Consider the following 25958-nt stretch of genomic DNA (forward strand, 5'->3'; position numbering starts at 1 on the left):
GTTTGATAAGCCATAACCTCTGAAAAACAGTTCTGAAAGTAAAGGCATTGTGTACTTTTGATGAACTCAAAGGTAACTTCTATGCCACTCCACTTCAAAGAAGAGAAGACAGAGGGCTGCTGGTTACTTCTGGAGTTTGTTCTGAGCTTCCTCCTCCTCCCTCCCAACTTCTGTGTGTACCCCAACTCTGTCTTCTCGAGGTCCTGCTCCATTTGCATTCCAGCTTTTCCTTCCCTGGTGCATGGAAAGCTGTTGAATCCATTACTCATAGCACCTGTCTCGCAGCCCTTTTCTGTCTAGTGTTGTTTTTTGGCTTAACTCCAAAGCTTTATTCTTTGCTTTGGTCCTTTCTTCACCCTTCAATTCTATTTGCCAATGTGGTTTTATACTTCTAGATATTCTGGGACTGATGTCCTGAGATTCTGGCTGTGGTCACTTGTCTGTGATATTATGTAGTTGGGAACTCCTTAAGAATGTACACTATTTGAACCTGCAGGAGCTTGGGTGGCGGTGCATTCCTGTAATCCAAGCACTTGGAAGGCTGAGGCAGGAGGATCACCCTGAGTTCAAAATCAGCCTGAACTACAAAGAGAAACCCACTCACAAACAAACAAACAAAGTGAACTGCTCAGGACCCAGTGTGGATAATTTCTGAGAATGAAGGGGAAATTTCTGCTAACACTCTCCTCTACCCCCACCCATTTCAGTTTTCAAAGTCTTGCAATCGAGAGCTCACTGGGTCAGTTCTGGTGGGTGGACTCTTGAGGCTATTCCATCAGAACAAAGACTAACAGTCTGGGGGCCAAAAGCACTCGCTCAGCATGTCAGAGTGCTGCACCCTGTGAGACTGTAAGCAGTCCATTGTCCTACTTCCTTCCCCTTTCCTCTACCTTCCATCTTTTTTATTCTCTTGGTTTATACTTTTACTTTCCTTTTCTCCATTGGCTTTGGAATGGAAGTATGTTTTAAAATTATATGTTGGATTTCCTGAATGAAGTTTTAAACTGCCCTTTTCTTTCTTTTTCTTCTTCTTTTTTTTTTTTCCCCCCCTGTACCAGGGATTGAACTCAGGACCCTGCACTTGCCAGGCAAGCACTTATTCTACTGAGCTATCTCCCTGGCCCAAACTGTCCTTTTCTAAAAACAACAACAACAACAAAACACAAAAGAAAAAACCAAAAATAAAAAAAAAACCCAAAAACCAAACCAAACCAAACAAACAAAACTGGAAAGCTATAATCAGAAGTCTTTTGAGACTCTATTTGTCTGTGGTTTTACTAAAAAACTATGACCAAAAATTTGAGGGAAATGAACATTTTTCTTAGAAAAATAAATCTGTATTTCCTTTCAATGTTTCCTGAAAAAGCAATTATTAGTTTTACAGTTACTTCATTTCTCCTGTTAATTGTTCCTTTTGTGCTCCTTTTCCACCGCATAGGCCATGCGGTTAGGGACAAACCTTTCCTTTTGGTTGTTGTGTAACCTGAGTGCAGCATTGTCTGATATCTAATGCACCAAGGCTCTGATGGCTGTGCCAGAAACATGTTCTAAAATCACATTCTATTTTTGATGTGAAAAGGAAGTGATAGGGCATAAAGAAAAGCCTTCATTTTATTTATTTGTCTTTAGAGATTTCCTTAAGGATGTCTGACACAAAATAACTGTCCGTAAATAATTGTTGGCCAAATTAAATAGGACTGAAAAACAAAACCTTCTTCACCCTAGAAGGTGCACTTTGGTGATCATCTTTGCTATCTAAGCTCGCTGTAGAGCAGACTCTTCTGCCTTCAGCATACTGCTATGGGGTCAGCCGGGCCCGCGTCAGTCACCTGCGTGGAAGCGAAGCCTCCACGGGAGTTCATCTTCTGGACCAGCCACTGCACGATCTTGCTAGCGTAGGTCAAGTCCTGGGTCCTTTGGGACAGTACAGCCAGCAGCACATAACAAGTCTTCTCAGTCTCACTAGGAGCCGCAGGAAGAAAAGATGAGAAACTGTCTGTGTTGGCTTCCTTTTCTTTACCCCAGTATATCATGTTATCTGAGAAAAAGGAAGAAATTCACATAGTCAGTATGAAAACAAATTGCATGCCTTTTATAACCAGTCCTTATAAAGTTAGTAATGCAAATAAGTAATGCAAATTCCTTTTCTGACTGATGTTTGGGGCGGAGTTATGTTCCCCTGAAATTAATACACTGAAGCCCTTCCCTCTGGGACCTCGTTTGTGTGTTTGGAGATGGGATCTTCACAAAGGCTTTCAAATCCCAGCAAGTCCTTTAGGGTTGAGGTGTAATTCAATCACACAGTCCTTAGAAGATGGAGAAGTGTACACACCAAAATGCTGACAGAGATTCATGCACACACACACACACACACGCGTGCGCAAACACATACAAGCATGCAAACACATATATACACATGGGGGGTATGAGGGAAGGAGAGAGAGACAGAGACAGAGACAGACAGAGACAGAGAAACAGAGAGAGATTTCTACCTCTAAGAACTGTGAGGAAATAATTTTTTTTAAGTTAACACATTTGTGGTATTTTATATTTACCAACTGACCAATTAATATAGTCTCAACTAGCAACTGCTTAAGATAAAAAAAAATTGCCATAAGTAACTATTATTGTCTGTGGCATGGAACTCTGCTCCGTCTCTTTTTCTTCATTTATTTGAGATGGAACTATCAGAAAAGAAAAATAGTGAAATCTAGAATATATAATATTCTTTCAAGATACAATAGATAATGGGAGGGTCAGGGAGATGGCTCAGTAGAATAAGCGCTTGCCTTGCACAAGGGCCTGAGTTCAATTCCCAGTTCCACAAAAAAAAAAAAAAAAGAAAGAAAAAAGAAAAAAGAAAAGATAATAGGATAGGGAAAGACCCTGTTCAATGGGGGAAAAAATTGGGATGAGGAAAAAGACAAAAGAGACAAGGGAAAAAGATATATTTATGTATATGTGCAAGACAGTTTGGGTAATTGTACTGCTGATTTCTGCTAATGTATTGAAAGGAGAAGTTAATGCTTACCATATTTTTAAATTTTTTTTTCTTCATTTTATTTTTTATTTTTTATTTTTTTTTTGCGGAACCAGGGATTGAACTCAGGCCCTTGCGCTTGCCAGTGAAGCGCTTATTCCACTGAGCCATCTCCCAGCCCCTTCTGTTTAATTTCTTATAACTTTTTTTTTTTAACCACTTTTACTGGTTTATATCTGTTAACTTAAAAACTAATTTGAAGGTAATATGATGCAATACAACAACCACTGTTGAACTCCTATTACTTTGTTTAATGAAATTTTGTATCATTTCTAAGTTTTAAAACCATTTGTATTCTTTAAAAAAAATAATTCTTTCAAGATAAAGGGACACTGATGCATTGCAGAAAAGAAACAGCAATACACAGAGAAAGAAAGCATTTCCTTATGAGTGCTGAGGAAATCTCATCGCCTTGCTTCTTGGTCCTCTCCCATCACCCGAAGGGAAGACCCGCTTACTTATTTTTGTGGCAGATTGATCCAAGAGCTGGAGCAAGCCTTCCACTTGCTCTTCTTTTCCAGCTAATGCAAAAGTGTAGGCGAGGACTGCGCGGGTGTAGTCGTTAGTGACACCCCTTTCCAAGGCATCTTCCAGGCAAAAGAGCCCATTTCTTAAAACAGGAAACTACGGAGAAGAAAATATATTCTTAAATGACACCTGAGCATTTTATAAGCTCTCTGAATATTCAAGCTAATCATTATTTATTTATGGATCTCATCTAGAACTTTTATTAAAATAAATAGGACTTTCTCTCCCATCCTTCATATCCCTTAACTTTCCTTTTTTTCTTTCTTTTTTTTCCATAATTTTATTGATAAACAAATAACAATGAGACAGTTTCGAATCAAATTGGAAGGACAGTTTCAATAATTAACACATTACATACATTCTTCCTAGTGGTTAACTGCTGTACAAGATGCAGACATGATATCCTATCTACAAACACCATTAGAACAAATCTCTCCATTTATTAAGAGAATGTAACTATATATCTATCCTAACCACTTTGAATACACAGATGCATAATGGACATTCATCTGTATACCCTTTTCTAATCATTATTTATAAAGTGTAGAATAAAGCCTTGAAGTACATTTTACACACAAACCTATTCCTAATACTCATATGTACTATACGTGTACATATGAATATCATTAAAATAAATTTGTAATTTAAATTTGTAAGAAAATTACAACAAAAATTTTGTGTCTTTTCAGTTACATTTTAGTTATAACATAAATTTCTTACAGGTCAGAATTTTTTTCTTAAGATCTAAACTCTTTAAACGTGATGTCTTAAATAGAGGTGTGTATTTCTGTAGACGCTGCTCACGCCGTGCTAAGGATCCCAAAATTGCCTACCTCTTAATTTAGGAATATGTTTTGAAATCAGAGCAGCTGAACTGTAGATAGGGAGGTAGCTACTCTGAAACTCATTTAGGTTGAAAATGTTTACTCTCTAGTTATATATAGAGAAATAGAATTTGAAATTATAAATTCATTTAGAACAGAAGTTCTTATAGTAAAATGCTTGCCTCAACTTTAGCAGATATATAAATACCTGAAATTATGTGAAAACTTGAGTTGTGTGCTAACTGTATCCTCATGAAAGAAAACTCTAATAATGTTTATTAAAGGAATCTATGAATAAAGGTTTCAACAGCATGGATTTAAAGGTGGTAAATAATGGAGCGCTCTCTTGGCGCATTATCCAGTCTATCTGGTAACAATACCAGATTCCTCAGAATGCAGTCCACTTAACATGCATTTAGGTAACTGAAGCCAAATGCTTATGGCAAACCGTACAGTGGAATTGAGCCCAGCTTCAAGGAACATGGCAACCACAGATGCAGTGAGTACAACATCCTCTTCCTCTCCACCCTAAGAACAAAGGAACAGCGGTCATCCTGGATGAAGGGTACCAAGACAAGGCTGTTCTTCTGAAAGGAAGGTAAGTAGGGAGGAAATAGAGGAAAGAAGACTCTTGTTCTTCAAAACCCTTGAACACGAGTTGTTCTTACTTTTTAAATTTTTTTGTGATGCTAGAGACAGAATCCAGGTATTCACAAAATCTAGTCAAGTATTCTACCTTTGAGGTACACCTGGCCCCAAACATTTGCTATTTGAAAATTCCATAATTAGTAGCAATATTACTTGAGCAAGAATCCACTAAAGTTCAATGTAATCACAAGGCATACAACTTTTAAATATATTTAATTATATATTAGTATTTGTGTGGTTGATATTGTGTATGTATTCCAAGTAATTGCTACAAGTTTACCTGTCTTTGATATGAATGTGAAAAAAGCAAAGAATTTTTTTTAAAAAATTGAAACAAAATGCTTAATAAACCTCCTCAAAAAAAAAAATCTCTGCAAAGTTGCTCTGGGAAGTTGCAGTAGTCAGTTTAGAAAGAGTCTTACAATACAAGAGCAGAAAAGTGTAGACATAATGTGGTTTGAAAATTGTACACAAATATGCCTTGGGAACTTGGAGTATTACACAAGTCAGGACTCATACAGAGAATGTGATTTAAAAATTCAACAGTCAGTGACAATTGCAGCGATCCTGATACAAATAACACCGGGGTGGCATTTGGGACCCAGCGATGTAGTACAACACTCTCATGTCAGCTGTTTAAGAAAACATGATTCTTTCTTTGGAAAAGGAACATTTCTTTTTTATTATTTTTACAAAGAGATTTGTTTTAAGCCTACCATCTTGTTTTCTACAAGTGATTAAAGTAAAATTTATTTCAGACAAGTAATCTGTGTCTATTTTATCCATAAACATGGTTTTCTGTTAAATCCACCTAAAATTTCAAGATTAAAGTGCATGATAGGGCTGGCCAGATAGCCAGATAGCTCAGTGGACTAAAGCACCTGCTTAGGGAGAGCGCAGTGGCTGGGTTTGATCCCTCGTGTGCCATGCCAGCCCTGCCCCCAGGGAGTGCTGAGGCAGCGATTGAGATTGGGCATGGTGGTGTGCGGCCGTAATCCCAGCTCCTGGGAGGCTGAAAACAGGAGGATCATTACAAGTCCAATCTTGTATTGATACCCTGAAGATCTGAACAACAACGAAAAAGGTATGGTAGGTATTTTTGGAAAAATAAAAGTAATACCATTAATGAATGGTTAAACATGGTGGTACATTCTCATTATGGAATTCTACTGAGCCATAAAAAGTGTCAAGTATTGTTGCACCGATAAATTTGATAGATCTCTAGAAAATACTCCTACCAAATACTTCAAATCTTGCTTCTCTGAACACTATAAAGTATCAGGTAATCTGCCTGAGACTTTTTTTGTCATCAATGACTAGAAATTAATTTACATTCTTCATGTTCTCAAGACCTTCTTCTTTAGTATAGCATTGTCTGGTTCCAAATTTACAGATGTACTCCCTCTAGGTTTTATTTTTTCATTTTATTCTCCACTTTACTTACTTCAAAGGACTGCCTGTGTGCAAGGGTTAGAGACCAAGTAAGAGAGACAAAAGACTTATGAGCAGTTATAGCCAGGTTATGATTAAATATGCATGCAGCATGCATGCTCCTGTTGACCAGGACACATACTGCAGGCTCATGACTACAGCAGACTCAGCAAGCACAAGATTCACAAGAAAAAATAATGATCATGCTCCAGCTGTGGATGGCAAGAGTGAAGGGAAGATAGGGGGACATGGAGGAATAAAAAAAGGCCCCATTCTGTTGGTTTCTCACCTCCCAAGCATTGTGGGAAATGGCATCATCACTTTCAAAGCAGCCATTGGCTTTCTGTTTGCTTGAAAACCAAATTAAGGTCTGTTCTTGAACCGTTTTGTCAATGAATACATACTCCTTCATCCTCTCAAATGTCTTGTAAGTAAGGGCGCTGAACCTGCAGTGCAGGTCATCAAAGCATACGTTAGATAAAATAGCAATGATGATGTCAGCTACTTGCCAGTTTCATTCCTATTGTTACCTTTGTGTAAGGGACTTATTCAACTTCTCCAGTGATTTGTTTGGAAGGAACCTTGACTACTAATGGCTCTTTGGGGCCAATGAAAAATTTTGAATAGGTGTCTATAGAAATTAGAGTACCTAATGTCCAGACTCTTTAGATCTTGATGTCTTGTTCTGTGGTTCCTAAGTTACACATATAGAGAGAGTGAGCTATTGTGATCAGATACTTTGGGGTCTTCTAGTTTAATTTTCCTGAATCAGTGGAGTTCTGTGAGGGGCACAGGGTGCAATGTACCTTTGCTATGAAGGTAACCAGCTATGGCTGGAGGGAACTGCCAGGAGATGATCAGATAGCTAAGCAACTGCACAGGTGCACTCGGGGTAGACCTGAAGAACTAGACTAGCCACTCACACCTTCTGGTTTTATCTGTTTCTTCCCTGGAAACTCACTTTGAAGCTAGAAAACCTACACTGAATGGAACTCCCGCATCTTTTTGTAAGCCCTCCTCATATGGTTTCTGTACTATTGAAAATAAAATTATAGGGGCTGGGGAGATGGCTCAGTGGAATAAGCACTTCCCTGGCAAGTGCAAGGGTCTGAGTTCAATCCCCGGTTCTGAAAAAAAAAAAAAAGAAAAAGAAAATTATATTCTCTCACCATATGTTTCCTTCTTGATCCCTTTGCCAAAACACACTATACGAGCCATCAAAATTTTTGAAAGACAGTTGCTTTTGATAACCTAAAATACAACACAGCAAAAATTTACTTTTCAATTACTTTAGAAGTTACTTGTACAAAGACAGACAGAAAGAAAGAGAAAGAAAGAAGGAAAGAAAGAAAAGATACAAAAAGTAACAGTGTCAGATAAACTCTGAATTTCATTGTTAGACAAATTATCTACCTAGAACATTTCTAGGACAACAATTTTCAATTATAATCTCTGAAACATATTGATACAAGTTCTCTACATCTAATGGAGAAAAAAAATAACTTCTACTTTATAAGATATTTTTGAGAAATAACATACAGGTATGCCTAGCTGACAAACTGGTTTATCATTGGTACTTATTAATTAATACTTTTAAGGTATTTTTACTTGATGCAGTTTTAATGTTGTGAAAAGAAGAACTCTAGTCACTTACTCCTGGGCTTTTCTTTGATATCAGATTTTACAGTTTATGTGCCTTCTTCCTACAGTTAAGTCAGGTAATTTCATTGCAACAGAACACAAATCAGTGAATAGGCTTGAAAGTCAATAAATGACATTTATAACAACTATCAACAATAAGAACAACCAAGGTACTGTGCCAAAATATGAGGCTTTAAGAAAGCCACTGAGTTCATAATTTAAAATGCCACAGTTCTGAATTATGAAGGTAAATGTGCATACAAATGTTGACATAAAAATAAAACAGCTCAGCCTCAATAGCACATAAACTCAGGCTCAGCTTTGCTTGTAATACCGCACAGTGGCAGCTTCATGATGTCGTAATAATATTAAATGCGCATTTCAGCTGTCATGAGCAGAAACTGCTTAAATCACCTCACCATTAGATAAGAGAAAGAGTGCCTGAGATTTAACTTCCTCCGTCAATTGCTTTGTAGCTCTCAGGTAGTCAAGGATGTAGGTATTGGCAGCTAGAAGGGCAATGTTCTGCTCTCCCCAGCCGTAGGGCATCTGGAGAAGATGCTCCAGATTCCGAGCTGCAACACCAAGGATATCTCCTAAAGTGGGAAAAGCAGAGAGGCATACCATTACAAGTGTCATCTCTTTATTAATAACTGTGTGCTAAAGAGGCACGGTGTAAATAAGAAACATTTTGACATGAGCGAGAAAGGTGGAATTTGTAATAGCTAAATCCTGGAAAAACCAAAAATGTCCATTAACTATGGAGTGGATAAAAAAGATGTGGTATTTGCATACAATGGAGTATACTCAGCTAAAAAGAAAGATAAACTCGAGGCTTTTATACACGATGCAACTTGAGGCTACACTCATAAGTGATGTAAATCAAACTTACATGTGTAAGCATCATATTGTCTCCCTAGTATAAGGAAGGGAAAGTGTAAATAGGATACAAAACGTACAATAGAAAGGGAAAGAAGCTGCTCAAAAGGGAAGAACTGGAATGGGGGAAAGGAGAAAAGGAAGAAAAGATATATTAGCTAAGATAATTTTTTTTAGTTAATTTAAAGGAACAGCTAGTGCTTATATTGCTCAATCAATTTTGCATGCCTATATCTGGTAATCTGAGCAATTATTTTCAAGATAACAATATACAATATAATAACTATTGTTAATTTTTTATCATCTTGTTTTGAAATTCTCTATTGCTTTTAGAGTTCCTTTCTTTTTAAAATAAAAATAAAGCATTTTAGAATCATATTTGACAGTCAAGTCCAACAAAGTTGTGTGATATTAAAAATTGTTATGTTTTTTATTTTATTTTGAAAAGTAAAAGCAAAAACAAAAACAAATAGCAGAAAAAAAAACAGAAATAGGACAACATACAGCAATAAACATTACAGAATTTCAAAACAAGGATAGCTAAATAATAATGGTTGTTACATTATCTATTTTTATTATCAGATCTGTTGCTCAGATCAACAGAAATAGCTATGCAAGATTGGACAAATAATTGATTAGTAGCACTTGCTTTCAAGAAACCTTAATTTTTTCTATTTTTTGTCTTCTTTACTTTTTTAAAGTTTATTTTATAGAGAACATGATAACAATTGATTAGACATTAGAATCAGTACATATTTAGATCAAGATGAGAGGTATTCAACCATGGTTTTTGTATTACACACTGCTGTCCTCAATGTAGCTGCTTAGATCACAGATATCAGCATGCAGAGTTAGTCAAGGTGAAAATTCTAAACATTAACTGCTATTTTAATAAAAATGATGGAAATTATTAGCACAATTATCTCAGTCAAACTACATATACACTTACATGAATTTTCCCCTTCCTTTTTTCCTACCTTTTCTCTCATCTTCATTATTTAATCCTTAAATTCAGTTGCTTTCCATTTTATTATATCTATTATACCTTTCAGGTTTTATCTATTCTTTCTGGCTCGTAGACTAGGGAGACAATACAATATTTGCACTTGTGGGTCTGATTTATTTCACTTATGAGTATAGCCTCTCAGTGCATCCACTTACCTATAAAGACCTCAAGATGGCCTTTCTTTATAGCTGAGTAATACTCCAGTGTATAAAAACACCACAGCCTTTTCATCCCCTGCAAGTGATGGGCATTTGGGTTGTTTCCAAGATTTGGCTATGACAAATTGTGCTGCTCTAAACATGGGTGCACATATATCACTACAGTATGATGTTTTCAGGTCTTTTGGGAAAATACCCAGGAGGGGAATAGCTGGGTTGAATGGGATTTCCAGTCCTACTTTTTTGAAGAGTCTTTATATTGCTCTCCATAATGGTTGTGCCGGTCTACATTCCCACCTACGGTGCAAAATGTTTTTGTCCACAGCCTCCCCAGCATTTGTTATTAGTTGATTTATTTATGAGAAAAATTGTTAATATTTTAGTGTGAAAAAAAAGGTTTTAAAAAGTATTGTAAAGGGACACAGCCGTGAGGGATAAATTAAACGGGTTTCTGGAATGAAAACATCTTTTTCTGAAAATTTTATTACCAGACAAAACAGAGAAGGATTTTTTTTGGTGGGGTGGCTGGCTCAGGTCGCGTAAGGCATCTGGAGCTAGGGATCCAACCAAGGTTCCCTGCTCCGGACTGTGTTTGTCTTCGCAGGCACTTAAACAACTGAGCTAACCTACAAGCCCCTAAAATTTGAGAAGGAGGTCTTTCTTTCTTTCTTTCTTTCTTTCTTTCTTTCTTTCTTTCTTTCTTTCTTTCTTTCTTTCTTTCTTTTTTTTTTTTTTTTTTTTTTTCTACTTCAAGGTGCCTTACGGCAGGTCTGGTGCAGCTTCTAGAGCTGGGAATCGAACCGCGTTCCTATGTGATTTAAACAACTGAGCTATCCGGGACACCACCCAGGCAACACCGGAAGCTAGGGAAAAAGCATTTATTTGCTTGCTGTCTTGCTTGTTTGGTTTCCCAGAAGCTGGTGCCATAAAATATAAACTGCAATCCATCCCTCTTCAAAAGGTATTCATGACACAATGTGTTATTGAAAAGGTGTTAATCATAAGAAGTTTGCTTCTTAGAAAATATCTCTCTTTTCCCCTTAGAGGAAAATTCCAATATCTTTAACATGCATAGCTTATTTGAATTCTTGAAAAATGAATGTAGTATTTCAGATTAAGGATTATAATACAAGCTTCTGTGTTCTGAATACCAGCTACAGGACTAGTGTTTCACAGATTTGGAGATGGATCCTTCAGATCCTACATGAAAACATTGAACCTGGCCTGAACTGTAATTTCCTCTAGTTGATATCTAAAGAAAATCTCTATTATTTTTTAAATTTATTTTTTTTTTATTTTTATGTATTTGGTACAGGTTCTTACTACGCAGCTCAGACTTGTAGTGATCCTCCTGTTTTCGACCTCCCCAGATGCCTGGTCACCGTGGCAGGCTCAATGTGCCAGAGGACAGGGCCAGCGTGGCATGGGGTGCCAGGGATAGAACTGTTGTTCCTTACTTGCCTAAGCAGACATTTAGTCCATTGAGCTATCTCGCTGGCCCTCTTTGTTTTTATCTTTGGATTTTTCTTTTGCAATCACCTCAACCAAGGCTTTTATGTCAGTATGGAACAAAATTTAATCAATTTACCTATGACAATTAAAAAGGCTCTGGCAGATCCTTCTACTACATCATTTGGCAAGTCCAACTTGATTTCTTTGGAGACTTTGGTACCTGAAAAGAAAAATAGCATTAAAATATAGTGAATTTATCTTTTTAGAGTTTAAATAATATTCTATTGTGTAATGGTCTTTACCTCACCAACAGCTGACATCAATTTCACTGGAGGAAAACTGAAATTTTTCACTCTAAAATCAGGAACAAGGATGTCCACTATCAAAACTCCTATTCAATATAGTTCTAGAAACCCTCACCAGAGCAATTAGACAAGAGAGAGAAATAAAAAGAATAAGAATAGGGAAGGAAGAAATTAAATTATCATTATTTGCAGATGATAGAATATACTATATGTAAGATTAAAAAAAAAAAGAAAAACTCCAGCAAGAGACTTCTAGAATTAGTAGATTCAGTAGCATAGCAGGATACAAAGTAAATACTGAAAAATCATTAGCATTCCTGTACACAAACAACAAACTCACTGAGAAATTAGAGAAAAAACACCCTTCATAATAGCATCCAAAAAAGAGAGAAATACTTATGAGTTAATCTAAAAAAGGAAGTAAAAGAGCTATACATTGAAACCTGCAGTACTCTGAATAAAGAGATCAAAAAAGCATTGTTCATGAATAGGAAGAACCAACATTGTGAAAATGACCATACTCCTAAAACTGTTATATGGATTTAATGCAATATCTTTTTTTTAAAACCTATCAGCATACTTCACAGATTTAGAGAAACCATTCCTAAAATTCATTTGGAACCAGAAAAAACATAGAATAGTAAAGGCAAGTGTGGCAAACAAATGTAAGGCAGGAGGCATCACAATAACTGATTTCGAATTATAGTACAAAGCTAATCTGGCTATGGATTATTTAATCCTAAAAGCGCCAGAGCAAAGATTATATTACATAATATTGCAACCTACCCCTGATTTCTCATTGAGCCGCACAGTGTGGTGCTTCTTTCATAAGTGGAACAAGGAATATACAAGAGGAGAACAGTAGATTGAGGCTGAAAAATGCCAAAGGTTTTAAGCATATTTCTTAGGCATATTTTTTATCAGCTAAAATTTTACAGTGAAGATCAGACATGAGACAAGTAATCCACAAAGAGGTTTTAAAATGAATGAAAAGGCAAATGGACTAATGTATAGGGAGAGGATATAAAGTGAGCTGGTTGATAAAATTTATTTGGGACTAATCTTCTTACCTTTTGTACAAATAAGAAAACTCTGGGTCATTTCTTTTTCAATGCCTTCAGGCTGTCAAAAAGTAAGCAAAGAAAACACACACTAAATAATGAACCAAAGAATCTGGGTCATCTTTCCATGTGAAGCCATCAATCAATCATCACTCCCCTTAAGGATGGTGGACCAGGTTTGTCATTGTCTCCTCTGTTCATATCTAGAATTCACTACACAACATTAGCACCTCAGGTTGTAAATGAGTGATGCTCTCAGTGTCTCTGCACCTGTCTAGTGTCTTCAGAAGACTAAGGAAAGTGTCCTGTAGAACAGGGACTTGCCAACAGGTGAGGTGAGGATGCTCCCTGCCAAGTACTGAGTCATGCTGAGGATGAAGGAAAGGAAAAAGGAGTAGATACCAGGAAGCACCAAGTGTCCCCAGTGGAAAAATTTCATCAAATCTCTCAGTTTTACTCTCTAGTATGATGCATTAGAGAAAGGGTAAGATTAATGCTGCTTCAATTCCATTTAAAAGGGTACATTGTATGTCAAAATAAAGTTGAGAAATTAATATAGTTACTTCAACAATGTGCTTACAAACTTCATGTCTTAGATGCTGCCTGTTTCCCATCAGGAAAACCAGGATAGTCTTGCACGTACCTCGACCAGTATGCTTTTGACCACAACGTCCTTCCAGTTCAAATTGAGCTGCTCTGTTGCTGAATTTAGGCAGGCACTGTTCCCCTTGGACTTGGCAACCACAGTGACATTGATTTCACCTGGAAAATATTCCCAACTGGAAGTTAAAGTGTCTGTTGCCTTTGTGTGATGGGAAATGATTTCCAAAGTCTGTGGATCTTACTTTGAGTTGGAGGAACCAAATTCTGTGCAAATAGTACTGTTTTAGACCAAATTATTTGTTTTATCTCCTGCTGGAGATATTTTAAGATATTTTGTTTTATTCATTTTAAGATTCTGCTTATTAAGAAATCAACTTATTTCTATTATTTATCTTTTTATCATTATGTTTTTTTGGTTAAAACTTAAATTTTAACAATATTACATTTTACAAAGCCATCTGAGCCAACTGACTAATATTGTTTAGAAAGATAACATACGATTTTGTAAGCACATAACATTAGATAACTAGGACTCCTAACATTTCCCAAGATCTAACAAAAACAAATAGTACAATATGATATCACAAAAAAGGACTGGATTGAAATTATGGACTAAAAAGAAATCCATTGTGCTTTTTTAACTTCCTGTAATAGCACATTATGTAAGTAAAAACTAACCTTCCTTATTTATAAAAAATAGAGGATTATAAAAAGTACTTATAAAGCTTAATATTACCTATGTGCCTATATATGTAACCAGATATACTGTTGGTTTCATCAGCCAGTGTTCATTCTTTTGTTCTGCAAATTCTACCCTTAGGATTGAATCCTCCAAATACAAAAAGAAAGAGAAAGTTTTACGGTATCCTGGCTGGGAAGACAGCTCAGTGGCCTAAGCATCTGCTTGGAAAGTGCAGGGACCTGGGTTCGATCCTTGGTACCACATGCCATGCTGGCCCCAGAACCTCTAGCAGGCTGTGCTGGCCAGTGAAACTAGGCATGATGGTGCATGCCTGTAATCCCAGCGCTGGTGAGGCTGAGGCAGGAGGATCGCTAGAAGCCTGAGCTGCATAGTGAGACCCTGTACCAAATAAATAAATAAAAGATTAAAAAATTTTTTAAAAAGTTTACAGTATTCTGTCTTAATATCCAGAATGACAGTTTTGAAGATATTCATAAGAAAAAAGGAATTTTAAATCTAATAGGAAAAAAGTTGGAGGCAGATCTAAATTACAAGTGAATTTAAAAATATCATATCATTGTTGCTAAAATATTACCTTGTACATGGGATATAAAATAAATTTTAATAATTTAATTTTCAAAATTACTCATACTGAGCACATCAGGGTTAGCATTCCTTGTTTAACTTTTTCCTTTCACTATACCTTTAGCAAGATTCTTTTCTTCTGTTCTATTTTCACTTTACAGACAGTCTCTTTATGTAGCCCAGACTGGTCTCAAAATTTGCAACACACGTACTTCCCTTTCCCAGTACCTGCGACTGCAGATGTGTCCCACCACACATGAACCAAATCTGTTTTTCTAGAGTACAGATACTATGCACACAGAAGCAATGTTCTTGTAAGGCCTTGATCAAAGTGTTGTGCTTTTTGAGTTCCTCGACGTAGTGAGGAAATTTCTGTATTCCAGAAAGTCCCATAATTGATCCCTGTACTTGAGAAGCATCTTTTGCATCAGCAGCATTTTTGTACAAATCATGGGTGAAGAAATAAGTGTGCGAAAATTAAGGCAGCGTGAAGGAAAATACAGCTTTCATTTCAGACGATATGATGTGTGCGCTGACAGGGTGTGGAAACTGGCACTGATGTTGTATTTTAGTCATGTTATGCTTTTCTTTTCAAATGCCTGATGACTCTGCTCTCTACCACACTAGCAACCAGAAATTAGATTATAAGAAGTAAGACTTTTAAATAGAGAAAATTCAAAAAGAACTAAAAATGTAAGGAATAAATTTGTTTGTTCAGTGAATTTAAGGAAAAGAGAAGGTTAAGAGCCCTTACCCAGAGTTTGAGGCAGGAGAGTCCAGACGTAGGTTTGCTTCTCTCCAGCCTGGATAATCACACTGTCATTGCTCTCCGGAGAGTTAATATTGGCTTCGTAATTGTGAGATGTTTCTAATTGAACAGATATCTATAAAAAGAGTCATGGTTAGGAGGGCAGCACTGTAAATACATTTGTATCCCTATTCCCTCCCATCTTCAGGAAATTATGCCTCATCTATTTTGTTTTTTAAGCTTGAGAAATTAACTAGAAATTTCATTTCTCCTTCTAGGTAGTGTGCTGGAAGAGGCCAATGCATCACACTACAGCTATACACATGTAGTCCTGCGTAGCAGAACAGCGCAGAACAGCGGAAGCTCGGAAGTGGTCCACAAGTGCATCAGCAGATGAATGGATGAAGAAGATGCAGTATGTAGATGCAGTGGTGGCCTACTCTGCCATAATAAAGGGTGATCTTGAATTGTTGTAGGAAAATAAATCTAGCTTGAGACCATAATGTTAAGAAAAAGAAAATAGATACACAATCTGAAGTACTGTAGTTTCTCTTATATGTGAAATATAAAATATAAATAGAGAAATAAAAATAGGTGATAGAGAGTAGGAGACAGATTTTTTTCAACAAGAAAGAGGATCAAAGAATGGAGAAAGGGGAGAAGGTAGAGAAGAGGACAAAACTGAATTATAATTTGTGTACTTTCCCTCATCTCCATTATTTATTTCTTATGTTTTCTTTCTTTCTTTCTGTTCTACTATATCTATTGTATCTTTTAGATTTTATTTATTCTTTGAGGTTCTTACACTAGGGAGACAATATGATGCCCACACATGTGGGTCTGATGTATTTCACTTAAATGCCTCAAGTTTATCTTTATAGCTGACTAATACTCCATCGCATAAAAAACCCATATGTTTTCCATCCATTCCTCAGGTGATGGGCATTTGGGTCATTTCCAAGCTTTAGCTATGACAGAAGGGGAAAATCACGCAAGTATACATACAGGATAGCTGAGAAGAGTGTGCAACTCACTTCTGTTGTTTTTCTTTGCAAGTAGCAGCTAATACTTAAAACTCTTACTTTGAATAACTCTCTATGCTAGTGTCTGTAATCTGAGCAACTACATTGAAGACTGCAATGTGCAATAAAACAACCACAGTTGAAGAGCTTTCATCTTGTTCTTTTAAATGTGTACCATTTCTAATGTCTTATCATTTATGTTTATATCTTCTTTTAAATAAATTACAAAATAGAAAGTAAAAATGACAAGAAAAAATTTAGGTTTATTGAAAAGAAGAGTTAATGTTTAATCACTTGATCAATCTGGTATACCTATATCTGATAATCTGAACAACAAATTTAATGATAACAATATGTAATATAATAACCATTGTTCATTTTTTTATTCTTGCTTTGAAATTCTGTACCATTTGTACTGCTGTATGTTGTTTTGCATTTGTCTTTGTTCTTATTTTTTGTTTTTGATTTTTCCTCTTTAAAATAAAAACAAACAAACCAAAAGATTTGTTATGCACATGTACCAGGTCTGCGCAAATAACATATGCATTATCTAATGCAAGAATGTACTAACAAAAAATAAGAACTGAAGAAAAAGATACCTAATTACTCTGTGCATAAGACGCTAAACATGGGAGAATGTGCCTCATTATGAAAGGTCATTCTCAAAGCAATACTCAAACGAATGTTGCGATTGATTGATTGATTGATTGATTGATTGATTGGCAGAACCGGGGATTGAACGCAGGCCCTTGCTCTCGCCAGGGAAGCGCTTATTCCACTGAGCCATCTTCCCGGCTCCAGTGTTTCGAATTAATGCAACCACTTTTGTTTGAAGAATGCGGAAATGAGGCAATCTCCTTATAGTATCATTTTAAGAATAAAGCAAATAGTCACGGAAGACATTAAGAAATCTTTTATCTTTGTTAGACTTCTGTCTCCCTTTGTCTCCAGATCAAAGGGAGAAACGTACCTCTGCACACGTGTTCAGGTAGCTGAAGACACTGACAATCAAATCACATCGTTCATTTCGAACAACTGAGAAGGGGGAAGCGATTTCCACAAAGAAAGCCTGGGAAACTTGTAGAGAGACTGTGGGAGAGATGCCAAAGCCAGCCTCGCCGCTCACGCAGAAGGCGCTGGCCTTCCACTCGGTCATCGTGTCAGGAGTGATGAATGAAAGATTCGCTGACCCCAAGGAACTGCAAGAAGAGATGGTTGATAAAACGCATTCTTTACCTAAGAGCTGGAATGTAGTGCAGAGCAGAACAATCGATTAGCTGAGGTTTAAAAATGAGTTACAGGGTTTGGACAGGGTGTTAGATAAAAATCTGGAGAGCTGAATTTCTATAAAATTTAACCTGACATAGGTCACATTTCATTTATTTATTTATTTGGTACAAGGTCTCACTACTCAGCTCAGACTCATAGTGTTCTTCCTGTCTCAGCCGCCACAGTGCTGGGATTACAGGGTTGCGCTAGGCCGCTCTGCTTCCGTGGCAGGTTCGGGTGGGGCAGGCACTACATGTGGCATGAGGAGATCAGACCCCAGCTTCTTGTGCTTTCCAGGCAGGCACTTAGACCGCTGAGCTATTTTTCCAGCCCAAAAAGTCACATTTCTTTAAACACTATTTTTCTTTTAAAATCTGGGACAGCTGACTGGACAGTGTGAGATCTGGCAACAAAATTCTGGTTTAAAAAAGATTAGGAAAAAGAACAGAGAAAAAAATCAAATAGGATCAGTATGTTGAAACAGTGTTACTTTATGTTTTACAAATATTCTCAGGAATAGAAGTTCATAAAAAGATAGGAATAAAGACCTTTATGGAAGGAAGCTGCTGAATAACTCACTCAACACTGAAGAGGTCCCATATCCATGTCTCAGGGAAGTTTGTTCTGACAGTTTCTATGATAGCCTGTTGTACATGGTTGGTGTTCTCTCTCAACTTAAAATCTAAAAGGAAAAGATGCTTTATGTAGGGGGAATGACAATCTGTGCCTTAATGATGAATGCCTATAAGTTAAGTGTTGTGAAACGCATGACTGGCCTGCGTTAGCGTGAATGCAAAATGGGTATCGGCAAGTCTCAGCCTACAAGTCAGCAACAAAAGCCAAACCAAAATGACAAATAAGCAGCTTGTGCTTTCTCTCCATTGTCAGCTTACTTGTTGGAGTTTCTCATCCACAACTACTGACATCTGTAAGTCGTGTTAGCTGGCATTGCTTCTGCTAATGTTTTTAGTGAATGAGCCCTTGGAATTTCCAAGAACATTTTGTTCCACATGCATGGTCTTTAGGCTACACTAGACACCCCGGGTCCTTTTCTGACCAGTCACTATGCCCGAGTTTTATAACACCACATCCTTCTAGAGTTCTTCTCCCTTTTGAAGGATATAAACTCTTCGTGCTTGGTGTAAGAGCTATTTTAAATCCTCCTCTTACCACACCGTCACTCACTGAAACCCTTACCAGCTTCAGTTACGATAGTTGTCCTGGTGCCTCCTCAGCCCATCTTCCACCTGGGCCTCTTCCTTCAATCTCACACTTCCCTGTGCATCTCTGCACTTAGTTCTTGTGGCTACTTTACAGAGACTGCAAGTGCAGCTGCTCCAAGAGTAAGCTCACTCTGTGCTCCCCCTGCTTGTCCTAGCATCTCTCTACTCCAGCAAGGGTATCAAAACCTAACCACTTCTCTAAGTCAGAACCTCAAGCATTGTCACACCCCTTTCTGTCCTATGCATCCCATAACTCATGAAGCTACAAATGTCCTCTTTTGCAACTTGCACACAGCTCAAAGATCTATCCACATTTCTCTATATCTACTGCCTTTTTATAGTTGTCCATGGCATCTCTGTGCTTAACTGAATTCCTGACATCTGAGTCATTTTGTAATTCTTAAGGAGCCTAAATCCCAAACCCTTTTCACAGAACTGTTAAAGATACTGTTTAAAAATGTGTACTATATGTTCTGATTATGGATTGTCAGTAGCATATATTAGAATAATATAAATCCAAACTGCATTTAATTTTTGTGTGTGTTTGTGGTTCTGGAGGTTGAACACAGGACCTTGCACTTCTCAGGCATGCACTTACACCACTGAGCTATCTCCCCAGCCCTCCCAACTCTTTAAAATTCATGTAAGGTTGTCTTAACTGTGTTCATGGCTCTTGCTTTAGTTGTCTTTATTCTATTTGAACTACATCTCCTCTTGTCATTCAGAAGGGCTTGTGGTTTCTTACCTCATCTTTCATAGCTCTTCCTTCTTTAACTGGAATGCTTTACCCTTTTATGATTAGTTTTTGGTCTCAGTTCAAGTATTACTTCCTCCAGGAATAAAAAATAGCCCCTAAAATTGAGTCTCTTTTATTTCCTAGGTACATTTTAAAAATTTAACTCATGTCTGGGTCACTTTCCTCCTCACTGAGACAAAATGCTGGACACCCACAACTTCACAACTTAAAGGAGGGGAGGTTTATTTTGCCCCACTCTTGCAGTCCACAGCTGGCTGGCTCCAAGGCTGGAAGGCATGGTGGAAGGGCCTGGGTGGTGCTGAGCTGCTCATGTGGTGGCAGCCAGGAGGCAGGGAGTGAAGGGAGGAGGAAAGGGGGAGGTACAGCCCACCAGGGCAGCCTCACAGTGGCCTGTCTCTTCCAACAAAGCCCTTTTCTTCATAGCATTTTTAGTTATAGCAACACAGTGGTTTAATCACCCTTCAAAATCCCCAACTCTGAGCACTAAGGGCTATGGGAGTTGTCATCATATAAGCCTAACAATGCTCTACTCCTCTGTTTGGGAAATTATCTTGTCAATGTATTTGCATCACGCATCTCAGTTCTGGTCTCAATAAATATTTGTTGGGTGAATGAATAACTAAATGACTGAAGAAAGAAGGAAATACATTGAAGGATTTTGGGTTTCAGTAAATTTTAAACAGATACATAAGAATGTTTAAATGTGTCTGGTAAAGCTCACTAAATATGGTGCCATCTAGTAGTGAAAGGAAGGAGCCTTAATCTCTTGACTAGGACTACACTATGGCTCAAGCGTTTGGACTTTGTGGGACCTCTCGGCTAGTCCCTGAATCCATCCTTATGGCCCTTATGTTTCTCAAGTGTAACTTGTGACACTCATCTCCAGGATGAAGCCACACTGACCGCAGGACTAGTCTCAGTGAGAGGGGCAGAGAAACTGAAGCGATGTACCTGAGTACTCCCACAGGCATTGAGAATACAGCTGTCACTTGGGGTCAGTTCTGGGGATCAGGCTCCAGCTGGCATCCCTGACTACACTTCTATATGCAAAGTCTGCTTGCCTACATGATTGTTCTAGATGTATGGCCAATTTTGAAACTTCAGTCCTTCTGCTTGAAAGTGGACAAGTATTGGGACTCATTTACTGACAGTAGCTGTCCTAATATCAGGGTGCCAACATGCTCTTTGCCTTTGACTCTGGATTTTAGTCTGTACCTAACAAAATAAGAGACTCACACAGAAATGCATTCTACCCTATCACAGTCACAATAAGCCCCCTTCTATATATCCCCACACATTCCATGCCGCTACATATGTACTTTTGACATATATATTTTTTCAGTACTGGGGATTGAACTTAGGTACTTTCACTGATAATCTTCCTGTAATAGCTGAAGCTAATTATTTTGTGTAGTCAAAACTATTTCCAGTCAATCTTATTCTGTTTTTTGACCTGTAAGATACTCCTTCTGAACCAAAAACATACCAAGATTTCCATTTTGTGTGGTTTCATACAAATAAACCCAGTTGTAAGAGCCCTTGGCCCCAAACTCTTGATTACCCACTTGTCACTGCAGATGAACCGTATGGCATGTATCTTTCTCTTCCTAGATCCGCTGGCCTGAGGTATGGATGACTTCCGTCTATCATACATAGTTCTGGTTTTCGGTAACGGAGGTTGGTAAAAACTTTTAAACCCACATTCTTTCAAAGAAACAAAAGAAAAGTCATGCATTCAAGAACTGTCAAAGCCCTATCATTTTTAAAATACTAAAACAGCATAAATCTACATGTTTTCTATGCTAACAGGGCTCTAGAGTCATAGAAACCCAGTCACTTCTCTTTGATTTAAAGCCTTAAGTGAAGAAAAAAAATGACAAGTATTTTACTAAGCATTTTGTAAAATTCTGCATTAAATTTCAAGGGAAATTCCCTATGAAATTGGCACTGTTTATCAACCTCTTCATTGACTGTTCCTGTGTAAGGATTATTGTAATAACTTGTACATTGTCTCAATGATTCTAACCTGAGATTTCAGAATTTTAACTACACAATTTATTTTCAATACAAAAGAGAAAATTAAAAAAAAAGTACTTCCTTTTTGTAAGACAAATTTGAGTACTGCTCTATTAGCAAATTTCAGAAATCAAATCTCAAAATATCAGAAGGAAACTACACATTAATGAAAATAGATATGCATTATGAATACTAAAAATAAAAATTGATGTATAATGTTTTTAAATATCTTTAGTGATCTTACCCTGAGAATCTCATAGGTGTCCTCATCGTCAAAGAAGGGCAGAGGAATGTAATACAAACCATTGTAAAACATGGCTTTCCGGGGAATACAAGGCTCTACCCTGTCATCATCGAGGTTGAGACCATTGTAGAAATAACTATAAGGCTTTCTGTCTGGAAGCATGTTATACACCTAGGAGAGAAGGCACAGAGATGTACGCACTTTTTCAAAAAAACAACCAGTTACATAATTAGAACATTTTGTTTAATAATGGTTTATTCTTATTGTTTTTCTATAAGAGAATGGAAATCATAATGTACTTGAATAATTGTATTCAACTTCTTCAAAAGAGAAAACTAATTTTATTTGGAGTGGCTGTTGTAGCTTGCGTCTAGCTATCCCTTGAGGACCTCACGTGGTCCTAGGTGGGGCTCCTCAGAAGTGGCTGGATCTAGAGTACATGATGCTGGAATTAAGGGCACAGTGCTGGGACTGATTCATGGTGCACACTAGGGTTAAGGGTGCCCCCCAGTAAGGGTGGGTAGATTGGTAGGATACAAGAGACAGAAAGAAGGCTGCTACTGTTGCTTGTCGTTTGCTGCTTAGCTTCTTCCATCCTTAGTGCCTTGCTACCTTTGCCTTCTGCCTGCCATGAGCTGTTTCTCCTCCTCCTTCCCACTCTGCCTTGGCCAACTGTGAAGTGAGGCCTCTACAAACTGTGGGCTAAACAAAACTTTCCTACTTTAACTTTGAAAGTTAAAGCCCTAAGTGAAGATAACTCCTCAGTTATGCCTCAGCAATGAGAAAGATAACTTAGGCAATAGTCATTGCCATATGCATTAATTTTTTCAGGAATAATTCAGGATTTGGGAGAACATGTAAAACATAGATAATTTAGTTTTACTGATGAATCCAAAGACAATGAGTAGATAATTGATTGAAATTGTAATGCTAGAACCCCTAGGTCTGGAGGAAAATGTTAGCTCTCTGATTTCAAATCTTTTTACAGAACCTCCCAAAGAAAATATCAAATTGAAAAAGAACAACCAGTGATGTCCAGGATTTATTTCTTTAACATTACTAGATCACAGAGGCTAATTCTATGATCTTCACATTGTTAGTAAAGAAATGAACCCCAGATTTGACAGAGCTCCTAGGGGTAGTAAACATGAGGGGCACAAAACTGTAGATGGAAGGAAAGAGAGTGGCCAACATTTAATGTCCAAATATGAACCATGGTTCTGGAACTTAGCAGTTCCCAGGAAAGACAGCAGGGAAAGGGCTTGAATCATCTCGGAGGTGGCAGTCTTTGACTGTGGCCAAAAGAAAGAATCTGATCAGTAGAGGAAGGGTACCGGCCCTTGGAGACAAGACTCTTCACAGTGGGAAGGAAGTAATAGGGTACAACTAAGGACACTGCAGAAACAAAAGAGAAACAAAGCATGCCAATCTTGTCATTCTTATTTCCATGAGCAACATTTGGAATTAAGAAACTTATTTTTTTGCCAGAATAACATACTAAAGATGCTCTTCAACTATCAACTCTGTCCACACCAAGAAAATAACTCCACACAAAGAACACAGAAATGTAGATGAACTAGAAAAAAAAAACCAGAAAAAATCATGAGATGTGAATTATAAAGTATAAAGATCTCAACAAAAAAAGAGTTAAAAGGAAATTTTATTTTTATTGAATTTAATGCATAGCCCAGACTGCTTCAAGCTCCTGGTGGTCCTCCTGCCTCCACCTCTTGAGTGCTGGAATTACAGGTGTATGCCCCTCCCTGGCCCTGTCCCCCACCCCAGGCAAAAAGAATGTTTACAAAGCATAGAAAAGTTGGGTGTGGTGGTGCGTGTTTGTAATCCCAGTAATGAAAGGAGCTCCAAGAGGATAGGTTCTAGGCCACATTGCACTACATTGTTACGTCAAAGGCAGACTGGACTAAATTTTTTTCTTAAAAGCACAGAAGAAAAATAGAAAATGAGAGAAAAAATTAACATAGGTCATAGGTAGAGTTGCTAAATTGGAAATCGGTTTAAGAAGATCTAATGTGAATGGAGTTTTTCAGAAAAGAGAAAGGTGAGAAGCTTAATTTTAGAAACTGTAATTCAGGACAAGTTTTTGAAAATAAAGGAAGTGAGATTAATACATGGGTCTACTTGGCAGAACTTCTTCCAAATGATAAATTCAGAGAGATATTATACTAATAGAAATAGAAATACAAAGAAAGAGCCCTCATTGACTTCAGACAAAATAATAAAATGACTTATAAGAGAAAATAAATTAAATTGATGCCAATTTTTTTTTGAAGTAACAATAAATGAAAGGCGATAGCAGAATCTACACACTGATTTCCATAGGGATTGTACCAGTTTGTACTTCCACCAACAGTGAGGAAGGGTTCCTTTCTCTCCACAGCCTCTCTAGCATTTGTTATTGGCTACCTTCTTAAAGTTAGCCATTCCTTCTGAGGTGAAATGGAATCTCAATGTTGTTTTAATTTGCATTTCTTGAATGACCAATGACGTTGAACATTTTTTCAAATATTTACTTGCCATTTGTATTTTTTCCTCTGAGAAGTATGTATTCATCTTAGATGCCCATTTTTGGATTGAGTCTTTGAGTTGGGGGACCTGATATTTTTAATTCTTTATATGGTCTAGATAGAGGGACTTTGTCAGAGGACAGAGGACAGCTATAATTTTTTCCAAATTTGTCGGTTTTGTTTTTACTCTTTTAGAGATTTATTTTGAAGTACAGAAGCTTTAAAAAAAAAAAAGGAGATCCTAGTTGTTGATTCTTTGAAGTATTTACCTTGCAGTTTGATTTTTATTAATAAACTCTCTACCTACCCTTATGTCTTTAAGTTTTGTACCTACATTTTCCTCCAGAAGATGTAGTGTTTCTGTTTTAATATTTAAATCTTTGATCCATTTGGACTGCACCTTTGTGCATGGTGATAGGCATGGGTCTAGTTTTAACCTTCAGCATGTGGAAAGTCAGTTTGCTCAAGCACCATTTATTAAAGATGTTATCTTTCTTCCAGCGAGCTTTTTTGGCCCCTTTATAAAAGATAAGGTGGCTGAGTGTATTTGCAGCTGTTTCTGCATCTTCTAATCTGCTCCACTGATCCTCAGGTAAGTCAGTACCATGCTGATTTTATCACAGCACGTTTATAGTATAATTTTAGGTCAGGGATTGCAATACCTCCTGCCTTTCCTTTGTTTCTCAGGATTGTTTTTGATATTCTGGGTCTCTTCTAGTTCCAAATGAATCTGAGGAAAGTTTTCTCTAACTCTGTGAGATATACTGATGATATTTGAATGGAAATTGCATTGAATCTGTATAACAATTTTGGGGGTATGGCCATATTCACAAGTAGCTTAATATTTAATGCTTAAGGTAGAATGTTGAAAGGAAAACCATGAATTGGAGTTTTAAAATTATATCTTAAGTTAGTAAAAAATTGCTTTTGGAAAAGACACAAACATGAGTTAGATTGTCAGTTTTAAAGATTTCTTTATGCCCTTGTGTATTTTGTGTGTGTTCTTCAATAAAGAGGTATACTTTTCATATCAGAAAAAATAAATTACTGAATTAGACATACAAATATCAGAAAGGTCAAAATTTTGATACATATTTGTATAAAAAAGGGAAAATGTTGAATAATTTTTCTGACTTAAAATATTAGGTAATGGGACCGGGAAGACAGCTTAGTGGCACAAGTGACTGCCTAGAAAGTGAAGGTCCCAAGTTCAAGCTCCAGTACAACCAAAAAAAAAAAAAAAAAAAAAGGAAAAAGAAAAAGAAATACGGTTCTGAAATTGTGTACTTAAAATATTTTTTTGATGTGAAC

General features: G+C 37.1%; 1 protein-coding gene across 1 annotated transcript in view; it reads right to left on the minus strand.

Moving 5' to 3' along the window:
• The window catches only part of LOC101573051 (ovostatin homolog), a 73145-nt gene that overhangs the window by 6626 nt on the left and 40561 nt on the right, over positions 1 to 25958 (minus strand). Inside the window, exons 16-29 of the mRNA XM_023707416.1 lie at positions 22123 to 22293; positions 21428 to 21566; positions 18462 to 18564; positions 17584 to 17812; positions 15598 to 15727; positions 13617 to 13735; positions 12983 to 13034; positions 11744 to 11827; positions 8532 to 8708; positions 7641 to 7722; positions 6761 to 6917; positions 4846 to 4920; positions 3499 to 3664; positions 1830 to 2038 (exon numbers count right to left, since the gene is read on the minus strand). Coding sequence (XP_023563184.1) covers positions 1830 to 2038; positions 3499 to 3664; positions 4846 to 4920; positions 6761 to 6917; positions 7641 to 7722; positions 8532 to 8708; positions 11744 to 11827; positions 12983 to 13034; positions 13617 to 13735; positions 15598 to 15727; positions 17584 to 17812; positions 18462 to 18564; positions 21428 to 21566; positions 22123 to 22293 — 1893 coding nt within the window. The remainder of the gene's footprint in view (positions 1 to 1829; positions 2039 to 3498; positions 3665 to 4845; positions 4921 to 6760; positions 6918 to 7640; positions 7723 to 8531; positions 8709 to 11743; positions 11828 to 12982; positions 13035 to 13616; positions 13736 to 15597; positions 15728 to 17583; positions 17813 to 18461; positions 18565 to 21427; positions 21567 to 22122; positions 22294 to 25958) is intronic.

This window comes from Octodon degus, unplaced genomic scaffold, assembly GCF_000260255.1.
Source record: "Octodon degus isolate 3935 unplaced genomic scaffold, OctDeg1.0 scaffold00288, whole genome shotgun sequence".
Taxonomy (NCBI): Eukaryota; Metazoa; Chordata; class Mammalia; order Rodentia; family Octodontidae; genus Octodon; species Octodon degus.